The sequence below is a fragment of the Ursus arctos genome, unplaced genomic scaffold (genome assembly GCF_023065955.2).
Source record: "Ursus arctos isolate Adak ecotype North America unplaced genomic scaffold, UrsArc2.0 scaffold_5, whole genome shotgun sequence".
NCBI classification, from domain to species: Eukaryota; Metazoa; Chordata; class Mammalia; order Carnivora; family Ursidae; genus Ursus; species Ursus arctos.
The window spans coordinates 2,732,099-2,744,141 of NW_026623067.1; the positions used below are offsets into that span (position 1 = coordinate 2,732,099).

General features: G+C 40.7%; 1 protein-coding gene across 17 annotated transcripts in view; it reads left to right on the forward strand.

Annotated features, from left to right (window-relative positions):
- Positions 1-12,043, forward strand: part of OBSCN (obscurin, cytoskeletal calmodulin and titin-interacting RhoGEF) — a 144,826-nt gene that overhangs the window by 35,398 nt on the left and 97,385 nt on the right. For all 17 annotated transcript variants that reach the window (XM_057307035.1, XM_057307038.1, XM_057307034.1 and 14 more), the window contains 3 exons: positions 5,171-5,446; positions 7,769-8,044; positions 11,490-11,765. In XM_057307035.1, coding sequence (XP_057163018.1) covers positions 5,171-5,446; positions 7,769-8,044; positions 11,490-11,765 — 828 coding nt within the window. The remainder of the gene's footprint in view (positions 1-5,170; positions 5,447-7,768; positions 8,045-11,489; positions 11,766-12,043) is intronic.

Consider the following 12,043-nt stretch of genomic DNA (forward strand, 5'->3'; position numbering starts at 1 on the left):
CGAACAATGAGACTGAAGAAAGAGAAATTAGGGAATCCATCCCATTTACAATAGCACCAAAAATCATACATTACCTTGGAATTAACTTAACCAGAGATGTAAAGGATCTATATTCCAGAAACTACAAATAACTCTTGGAAGACATTGAAGAAGACACAAAAAGATGGAAAAATATTCCATGCTCATGGATCGGAAGAATTAACATAGTTAAAATGTCCATGCTACCCAGAGCAATCTACACTTTCAATGCTATCCCGATCAAAATACCGATGACATTTTTCAAAGAACTGGAACAAATAGTCCTTAAATTTGTATGGAAACAGAAAAGGCCCCGAATCACCAAGGAATTGTTGAAAAGGAAAAACAAAGCTGGGGCATCACAATGCCGGATTTCAAGCTGTACTACAAAGCTGTGATCACAAAGACAGCATGGTACTGGCACAAAAACAGACACATAGACCAATGGAACAGAATAGAGAACCCAGAAATGGACCCTCAGCTCTTTGGGCAACTAATCTTTGACAAAGCAGGAAAAAACATCCAGTGGAAAAAAAGAGTCTCTTCAATAAATGGTGCTGGGAAAATTGGTCAACTACATACAAAAGAATGAAACTTGACCACTCTCTCACACCATACACAAAGATAAACTCCAAATGGATGAAAGACCTTTATGTGAGACAGGAATCCATCAAAATCCTAGAGGAGAGCATAGGCAGCAACCTCTACGACATTGGCCACAACAACCTTTTTCATGACACATCTCCAAAGGCAAGAGAAACAAAAGAAAAAATGAACTTGTGGGGCTTTATCAAGATACAAAGCTTCTGCACAGTCAAGGAAACAGTCAAAAAAAACTAAGAGGCATCCCATGGAATGGGAGAATATATTTGCAAATGATGCTACAGATAATAGATTGGTATCCAAGATCTACAAGGAACTTCTCAAACTCAATATGTGAGAAACAAATAAACAAATCATAAAATGGACAGAAGATATGAACAGACACTTTCCAATGAAGACATACAAATGGCTAACAGACACATGAAAAAATGTTCAAAATCATTAGCCATCAGGGAAATTCAAATCAAAACCACACTAAGATACCACCTTATGCCAGTTAGAATGGCAAAATTGACAAGGCAAGAAACAGCAATTGTTGGAGAGGATGTGGAGAAAGGGGATCCCTCCTACATTGTTGGTGGGAATGCAAGTTGGTACAACCACTCTGGAAAACAGTGTGGAGGTCCCTTAAAAAGTTAAAAATTGAGCTACCCTATGATCCAGCCATTGCACTACAGGGTATTTACCCCAAAGATACAGACGTAGTGAAGAGAAGGGCCATATGCACCCCAATGTTCATAGCAGCTTTGTCCACAATAGCTAAATCGTGGAAGGAACCGAGATGCCCTTCAACAGAAGACTGGATTAAGAAGTTGTGGTCCATAAATACAATGGAATATTACTCAGCTATCAGAAAGAACGTGTTCTCAACATTTGCTGCAACCTGGACGGCACTGGAGGAGATAATGCTAAGTGAAATAAGTCAAGCAAAGAAAGACAATTATCATATGGTTTCTCTCATCTATGGAACATAAGAACTAGGAAGATTGGTAGGGGAAGAAAGGGATAAAGAAAGGGGGGTAATCAGAAGGGGGAATGAAGCATGAAAGACTATGGACTATGAGAAACAATCTGAGGGCTTCAGAGGGGGAGGGGGTGGGGGAATGGGATAGACCGGTGATGGGTAGTAAGGAGGGCACATATTGCATGGTGCACTGGGTTTTATACACAACTAATGATTCATCAAACTTCACATCAGAAACCAGGGATGTACTGTATGGTGACTAACATAATATAATAAAATTAAAATAAAAAAACCCAGGGATGCACTGTATTGTGACTAACATAATATAATTTTAAAAACATTAAAAAAGTGACAGAAGAAGATTTCAACACCTCAAATAGTCCTAGAACTATTTATTTATTTATTTATTTATTTATTTATTTATTTATTTATCTATGATTTTATGTATTTATTTGTCAGAGAGAGAGAGGGCACAAGCAGGGCGAGCAACAGGCAGAGATCGAAGCAGGCTCCCCACTGAGCAGGGAGCCTGATGTGAGACTGGATCCCAGGACCCTGAGATCATGACCTGAGCTGAAAGCAGACACTTAACCAACTGAGCCACCCAAGCATCCTGTCTTAGAACCTTTTAAACGAACAGAGCCATAATAAATTATCTTGCACCATGTTTACTTTCTCACTGGTAAATTATATGAAATGTTCTGGAAGGAAATTATGCATATTCCTGAGATTTTTCTTTTTTCTCCTTTTTTAAAAGATTTATTTATTTATTTGAGAGAGAGAAATGAGGGAGGGGCAGAGGGAGAGAAAGATAAACAGATTTCCTGTGGAGTGGAGAGCCTGACACGGGGCTCAATCCCAGGACCCTGAGATCATGCATGACCTGAGCCAAAATCAAGACTCATATGCTTAACTGACTGAACCACCCGGGCACCCCTATTCCTGAAGATTTTTCTAGAGAATAGAAAAGAGAGATGTTTCTGATTTACTTCACAGAGACAGTGTAATGCTTATAACAAAAATCTGACAAGGAAAGTATGAAAAATTCAAATTGCAGGTCAGTCTGTTAAGGATTTTTGAGATCAAAATCTTAAACAAAATGTTATGAAAATAGGTCAGCAATGTATTTAAAAGATAATACACCATGGTGAAAGCCTTAGTCCAGGAATGCAAGGCTATGTAAACACTGGGAAGATTAGCAAATTAATATAATGCATGACATTAAGAGACTGAATAAAAAAATGATTACCTCCATAAATGCAAAATAAAGTATTTGATAAAATTTAACATCGTAGGGGCGCCTGGGTGGCACAGCGGTTAGGCGTCTGCCTTCGGCTCAGGGCGTGATCCTGGCATTATGGGATCGAGCCCCACATCAGGTTCCTCCGCTATGAGCCTGCTTCTTCCTCTCCCACTCCCCCTGCTTGTGTTCCCTCTCTCGCTGGCTGTCTCTATCTCTGTCGAATAAATAAATAAAATCTTTAAAAAAAATTTAACATCGTAAACCCAGAAGAAACGTTTGATAAAGTTAACATCAATTCATGACATATAATTCTTAACCAGTTATAAATAAAATGGGCATTTTTTTTTCAGTTGATAAATGATGGTACAGAGAAACCAGCTAACCACATAAAGTGATTGTCTATGAGATAGGGAACTACCCAAGGACACTAACTGCTATCACTCTTATCCAACATTGTTAGGGGGGAAATGAAATAAAAGGAAGTTTGAGAAAAAAGCAAAAGTAGGATTTACAGATGATTAGATTTATCAAAAGATGAATTATTTGACTTAGTGAGAAAGTTGAGAAAGATAACTATGTGAGAAAACCAATATACTGGCAAGAAACACTTGGAGAATGAAATTTTAAGAGTTACAATAGCATCAAGAGTATTATATGCCTAATTCCTAGTCTGATAAAAGGTGCTGTGTGGCTCTGTGGGGGGAAATTATTTTTTTTTAAGATTTTATTTATTTATTTATTCGACAGAGATAGAGACAGCCAGCGAGAGAGGGAACACAGGCAGGGGGAGTGGGAGAGGAAGAAGCAGGCTCATAGCAGAAGAGCCTGATGTGGGACTTGATCCCATCACACCGGGATCACTCCCTGAGCCGAAGGCAGACGCTTAACCGCTGTGCCACCCAGGCGCCCCTGTGGGGGGAAATTATTAAGCATTTTTGAGAGACAGGAGATGGAAATAGGTAGAAATCCATGGAAGAATGAGGCGTGTCCAATACCAATAAAAATCCAAACAAGTGTTCTTTTTGGTGGTGGTGGTGACCTTGAAAATTGACAAGCAGATTGCAAAAACCACATACAGACAGTATGCTCTTGAAGAAGAGCAAAGCGTGAGCATTGCTGGACCAGGTCTCAGAACTACTACAAAGACAATGATGTCTTGATGCCAGGACAGACACTGACCAAAGGACCAGAATAGTGATCTCAGACACAGACCCATGCAGGAATGGGAAGCACCATTCCCTCCCCCTCCATTTTTTTAAAAAATGTGAAAGTGTGCAGGAAGTGGAGACAGTGTGGTTTTAAACAAATGGTGCCAGGACCATTTAACCATATGGAGAAAAGATTGGACTCGTAATTCATACCACACACAGTCAGCTCCCAGTGGGTTAGCATCCTCAGAGGAAAAGGAAACCATACACTCTCAGATGGTGATGTAGATGTTTTTAATTACTTCAAGATCAGGAATGATTGCTTAAGGAGAACACAAGTGCACTAACCACGATGAAACAAATTAAATCTAAAAATGAATTGTCAGAAGATAGCATAGAAAAGACAAGCCACACGGATGTGGAGGATATTTACAACACACGGAATTGCCAATGCTCTAGCCTTCATATAGGCCGGTGATGGGCATTAAGGAGGGCACGTATTGCAATGAGCACTGGGTGTTATACCAAATAATGAATCATGGAACATTACATCAAAAGTTGATGAAGTCCTGTATGGTGACTAACATAACGTAAGAAAAAATGCAAATGTAAATAAATAAATAAATCCTAAAAACAAGCATAGAAAGGACAAATAATGCTATTGAAAACTGGGCAAGCCTTGAACAAAAGAGCAAACATTAATGACCAAAAGCATTGGAAAAGGTCAATCACTTTGTGAATCATTAGGACCAGGCAGGAGGCAGCCCTAGGAGGTACAGCTCCACTCCCCCAAGGTTGCCAACAGTTGACAACACACAGTAGGTGATGGTGTGGAGCCTCAGGGACTGTCCTGCACTGTGGGCAAGATGTTGTCTGCACATTCATATGCAAGACTGAATCATCTGGGAAGGTTGAGGTGTGCATGCATCATGACCACACAGCAACTCTCCTAGAGGAGTGTGTGCACAGGGAGACCTTTCAGTGTCCCTACCTGGAATAGCCCAGGTGGAGCAGCGGTAGAATGTGTAAATTGTGTTAGTTTTTTCTAGGAAGGTGAAAGGGCTTCTCCAGGTCACACAGCTGGTGCAGTGCCTGGAGAAGATTTCCCTACCTCCCGTTTAGTCCTTCTTTCCCCAGTGCTGCAACTTGAATTAAATGGTATCTTTGACCCTATGTGTCTCTCCCTGTCCCCAGAGCCCTTGCCTATGTTTGCCAAGGACCAGCCAGCACAAAGGGAGGTGCAAGCAAAGGTGGGGGCCAACACCACATTGAGCTGTGAGGTGGCCCAGGACAAGACTGAGGTGACTTGGTACAAGGATGGGAAGAAGCTGAGTGCGAGCTCCAAAGTGCACATGGAGGCCAAGGGCTGCAGCAGACGGCTGGTGGTGCAGCAGGCAGGGGAGGCGGACGCTGGGGAGTACAGCTGCGAGGCCGGGGACCAGAAGGTGTCCTTCCACCTGGACGTCACAGGTCAGTTCTTTAGGGTAGTGAATTAACCTTGTTTGGGAGCATGGGACTGATTTAGAGCCCGGATTATCCCTTGTATTCTCACCATCACCTCCCATGTCACATCCTCCTACCTTCCTATTTTTCCTCCCATGGCAGGGTCAAGAGTGGCTTGATTGGACAGGTGTGTAAGGAGGAAGGGGACCACTTGTGTTTAGCACACTGATGCTTAGTTATATGTTCCTCAAACCTGCGCAGTTTCTTTGTGGCCTGGAACTTTCAGTTTACTTGGCATTTGGGTCTGAAGTAGACCAGGTTCTTCTCACCTGGGAATATGTAAATTTCCTCCTATTGGATGCTCTGGCAGCTACCAGGTTTGCTCACTCGGAACCACAGGCAGGTTATCACTAGCCCGATGTTTGGATCCCATTGATCAAGGATAAGGGGAAATTTCAACTACCCATCCATACTTGTAAATATCTCAGACTGACTTTGGATTATCCAAGTTTTAGATGTTCTGTGAATCTCTTCCTTATATGTGGATAGAGAAGCTCTCTCTGTTCGTTCTGTAACATCTAGATCCATTCCATGTTGCGATGTCTGTGTAAAGTATACAAAAGCAGAGATTGGTAGATACATGCCTGTGATACATACCTCTGAGGCATGGTATATTCCTTTTAAAGCAAATCTTTTGTACTCAGTTAAAACATTCTTTGTCAGAATTCCCCTTGGAGTCTGATATATAAATTTAGAAATGGAGAGGAATAAATAGCTTAAGCTCTATCAGCACACGTTGTTAAAGATGAGTTACTGTAATGGCAGCCTGACTGGTAGACCAGTATTTATTTTGTAGCATTACCTAGTCATTAGTGTGTATTTGTGCTTCCTTTGGTGGTTCATAGAGAAGGCTGAGAAATATATTCATTTTATTTTGTTAAGAGAGTCTTAACATTCAATAAGTGTCCCACATCTGACTTGGAGGTGCCAGCATAAAACAGTGTGGAATCCTATCTGTATTTAGTGGGTTTTGGGTGTGTATAGATACAAAAAATCATGCTATTTATCTTTGTGAAACATTATTTGAAGAGAACTTGACAGATTATTTCATCAGGTGGTTCGGATGCATGCTCAAATTTGAGAACCATTCAATCAAGGTTGTATTTGAGGCTTCAAACATCATAATTCCAGGAAACCTCATAATTCCTAGCCTGACACCATAGAGCTTCTAAGCTCTGTTTGATGAAAGTGGATGTTATAGGACAAAAAAATAAAAAATAATTAAAAAGCAAAAAAATTTTTTTTGAAAGTTTTAAAATTTAATAGAAAACTACTATATCAAAACTGACATAAGGAGAAATAGAAAACTCAAATAGTCCTATAAATTTTAAAGACATGGAACCAGAAATAAAAAAAAAAATATTTTCAGGGCACGTGGGTGGCTGTCAGTTAAGCATCTGACTCTTGATTTCGGCTCAGGTCATGATCTCAGGGTTGTGAGATCGAGCCCCATATCGGGCTCTGTGCTGGGCATGGAGCCTGCTTAAGATTCTCCCACTCTCCCTGCTGGTGTTCCCTCTCTTGCTGTGTCTCTCTCTGTCCAATAAATAAATAAAATCTTAAAAAAAAAAGATTTTCCCTCTCCTTCTAACTCTGCCCCTCCTCTCTCTCTCCCTCTCTAAAAAAAATAAAAATAAATATTTTCATAGAGAACAGTCTAAGCTAAGAGGGTCTACTGGTTAGTTATATATATAAATATTCCTGGAAAGACATTATTCCATGTTCATGAAGATTCTTGTAGAGAATAGAAAAAGGATGTACATTCTCCAACTCATTTTGTGTAGATGTAGATAGCATAATATTAATGTTGAAATCTTATGAGGAAAACGAGTGGCATTAAAATTATAGGCCAATAACTTAGGAATATCAAGGCTAAACTCTTAAGATATTAGCCAACCAGGTTGTACAACACATGAAGCGGACAATACACTGTGATGGAAGTTGTAGTACAAAAGTGTCTGGTTGCTTTAATGTTAGAAACATTAAAAAAACAAAAGAATGCATGATATTAACATATTGAAAGAGAAAAAGGTGGTTATCTTAATAAATGCTGAATAAAACTATTTGATAAAATTTAATTAACACCATCCTGTAATACAAAATTATTAACTAACTATAAATAAAGGGGCTGTGGAAAACTGTGCATCACCAGGGAAGGCTGAGATGGCATGTTTCATGACCCCACCGATCCTCTCCTAGGCCTGCCTCTCCATTTGGGCTCCTTTCACCAGTGCTGCGTTCCTGACTTACAAGGTGACTCTAACCCTGTGTGTCCTTCCCTGTCTTCAGAACCTGCAGCTGTGTTTGCCAAGGAGCAGCCAGCACGCAGTGAGGTGCAGACCAAGGCGGGGGCCAGTGCCACCCTGAGCTGTGAGGTGGCCCAGGCCCAGACAGAGGTGACATGGTACAAGGACGGGAAGAAGCTGAGTGCGAGCTCCAAAGTGCACGTGGAGGCCAAGGGCTGCAGCAGGCGGCTGGTGGTGCAGCAGGTGGGGAAGGAGGACGCTGGGGAGTACAGCTGCGAGGCCAGGGGCCAGAAGGTGTCCTTCCACCTGGACGTCACAGGTCAGTTCCTCCTGGTACTAACTTAGTCTTGTTTGGAGGTAATGAAGGAATTGCATTACAGACCCCACAGGCTCTGATGCTCCTTCCATTAGTCTTCATCTTTTCACCTCTGCCATCCTGTTGTCTTTATTTTCATAAGCATGGCTAGACTGGTGGAGATTTAAGGAGAAGGGTGTGTATGGAGGGAGAGGAACCATTTTGTGCACCTGAGCAGTGCTCTTGTGTTATAATGCATCTGAGCACCTGCACAGAACACTCCAAGAGTTCCCTGGTGCCCAGGACTATGACTGTGTTTCATGCTTGGGTGTCAAAGTGGACTAAGCATCTCACACGTTGGTTATGTGACCGTGCTTTTTTGGGTGCCCCAGATGCCCCATTCAGGAGTGTGTGGGGTTCTTGCTAGTGAGAGACATTTCAATTTCTTTAAATCAGGATAGGGGAAGTTTTGACCATATAATCATACTTAAAAATATCTCAACTAAACTTTGGATTATAATGTTTTAGTTGTTTTAGGACACTGTTTTTCACATGGATGTATGTTATCTGTGCATATATATGTTATATGTAGCAAATCTAGACCCATGTTTTCCTTCAAAGACTGTGCAAAGTAAATAGAGCCAGAGGGTTGGTACATATGTGCCTGAGACATGCATATGTAAGTTCTGGAATTCTCTTTCTAAAGAACATCTTATTTCCTTGTATCCTCAGTAAGACCATTCTGTATCAGAATTCCTCTTGGACTTTGATTTACAGATTTAGAAATGGGAGGGAATAAGCAGTCTAGGCTGTATCACCATGCTTTGTTATAGATGAGTCCTTGTGGTAGCAGTCACTGGCTGGTGTAGGAGTATATAGTAGCATTTCCTGATGGTTGTCTGTGTTTGTGCCTCTGGGCTGCTTCATGGGGAAGTCTGAGGACTGAATGCATTTTCCTTTTGGTAAGTTGCTCTTAACATCAGAGAAGGGTGGGCAGTTGTGCCAGCACATAATAGTTTTGATAGTATATCAGTATATCATATTTTTGGGTGTGTACAGATACTACAAAACTTACATATTTCTAAAATGTTTTTTTTGAGAGAATACAGCATGTTATTTTATGATATCAATTTGCAAAGTTTTGATAAATTGGCCAAATTAGTAGAAAACCATATGAAAAAGTGATGCAAGAAGAAGTAGATAACTTAAGTAGTCCTGTCACTTTAAGTACATGGAAACAGTAATTAAAATTTTCATAGAGAAAGATCTAAGCCTAGTGGTTTTGCTGATAAATTACACCAAATACTCTGGAAAGTAATTACTCCATGTTCATGGAGATTCTCCTAGACAATAAACTAAAGATACATATCCTCCAGTTTGATTCACAGAGCTAACATAACACAGTACCAAAATTTGACAAGGAAAGTAGGAAGGATGAAAATTATAGGCCAGTCTCCTGTGGATACCAAGGCCAATATCTTCAACAGACTATTGGCAAAGTCACCTGAACAGGTTGTCAATGAAAATACACTCTGATGAAGTCATAGTCTAGGAATGCAATGTTGGTTTAATATTAAAAACATTAGAAAATCACCATAGTTGATCCTTGAATGGTGAGGGGGTAGGGGTGCCAATCCCCTATGCAGTAAAAAATCCATGTGTAACTTTTGACTCCCCCGAAACTTAACTGTGAATAGGCTATTGACTGAGATTCTTACTAATAACTTAGAGTTGATAAACAACATTTTGTATGTTATGTGTACTATACACTATATTCTTACAGTAAAGTAAGCTAGAGGGAAGAAAATGGTATTAAGAACATTATAAGAAAGAGAAAATACATTTACAGTTCTGTAGTGTATTTACTGAAACAAGCAAACAAACAAACTTGCATTTAAATTGACTCATGCAATTCAAACCCATGTTGTTCAAGAGTCAACTGTATAATGTGACACTAACTGCTTGAAGGAGAAAAAAAAATAGATTATCTCAATAAATGCAGAAGAAAGTTTGATAAAGTGTAACATAAACCCCAAGCAAATGTTTGATAAATTTTAGCCTCCATTCATGCTATAAAATTCTTTTTTTTAATTTTAATATTTTTTAAATTATATTATGTTAGTCACCATACAGTACATCCCTGGTTTCTAATGTAAAGTTCGATGATTCATTAGTTGCGTATAATTCTTAACCAACTATCAATAAACCAATTCTTCCTTACCTCAATAAATGGTACTACAGGAACACCAGGAAACATCATACTTAATGCAAAACCCTAAGGGGATTACCTATGAGATAGGGAATAAGAGAAGGAGGTGCACTGTTAGCACTCACGGCACAGAAGGGAGGAAATAAAATTCATAAAACTTGGAAAACAAAGTAGAATTCACAGACGACACAATCACCAAGTCTGAAATTCCAAAGGAAAATTATTAGACTTTGTGAGTATTCAGAAAGATAACCATGTACAAATGTCAACACATAGTAAATGCTTCTGTATGTATATACCAGCAAGAAACCATTCGAAAATGAAATTTTAAAAGATTTATAATAGTATCAGAAGTATCATGTTTCTAATTCCAAATCTAATTAAAGGCGCTTAGTGGCTTTGTGAGGGAAAATTATTGAACATTTTTGAGAGAGGATAAAGAAGGTCTGAAGAAATAGATAGGAATCCAGGGAAAAATCTGAGAGGTTCATTAATAATTCAAATTCAAGCAAATGTTCTTTGGGAGGATGGTGGAGGATGTTGAAAATTGATTAGCAGGTTCAGTGTGGGTATTTGCTTTACCAATATCAGGAATTACTATAATGCTACAGTAATGTAGACAGCTGAATCTCAAAGATGGGACAGTTACCAGATCAAAAGAACAAAATAAAGAGCTCAGAAACAGACCCATCCATAAATGAACTCCTGCCTCATATGCACTTTTTTTTTTGACATCGTGTCTGGTCTTGGCATTAGAAAAAAATTTTTTTCCCATTAAACCATATGGAAACAAAGTTGTTGGGTAACTCAGCTGCACACAATCCAATTCCAGGTGGGTTGGAGACCCGAGGTTGACAGATAGCATGATGACACCCTGAGATGATAATGTGGATTGCAGTCCAAGAAGGGAATTCTGACACAACACAAATGCACTAGCCACCTTGGAAAAGAATGACATGTTTGACCACATTAAGACGAAAATAATTGATTCATTAGAAGACACCACAAAAGAGTGATAGAATGTATGGTTTCCTATGCAGAGCAGTGATGGAATGGGTACAAAAATTCTGTTATTCATTGCTGAGAAGACGATGAGCTTTACCAGACATACACCTGATGCAGGTGTATGCAGAGCAGTGATGCAGAGCCTGGAGAAGATTCCAGGTCCCCTGCCTCCCTGTGTAGTCCGTCTTCCCACCATGCTGCCTTCCTATGGTCTGACAAGATGTCTTTGATCATGTGCATCCTCTCTGTCCCCAGAGCCCTCTGTGGTGTTTGCCAAGGAGCAGCCAGAATGCAGTGAGGTGCAGACCAAGGTGGGGGCCAGTGCCACCCTGAGCTGTGAGGTGGCCCAGGCCCAGACAGAGGTGACTTGGTACAAGGACGGGAAGAAGCTGAGCGCAAGCTCCAAAGTGCACGTGGAGGCCAAGGGCTGCAGCAGGCGGCTGGTGGTGCAGCAGGCGGGGAAGGCGGACGCTGGGGAGTACAGCTGCGAGGCCGGGGGCCAGAAGGTGTCCTTCCACCTGGATGTCGCAGGTCAGTCCTTTGGGTTAAAACTCTAGCTTTGATCGAGGGTGATGGTGGGATTAGCATGCAATGCAGATGGACTCTGGAGCTCTTTCCATTAGACTTATCTCTTCGCAGGTCCCTCCTTCTGCCTCCTATTCTCATACACGTGGCTGAGCCAAGAGAGTTTGGATGGGGAGGTGTACATGGAAGGGTTTGGGTGTACCTGTGCACCCTGACTGGTGTATCCAAGTATGGTCCCCATGGAGGAGCCCTCAGGCAGAGCAGTGATAGAGTGTATGTTCCCC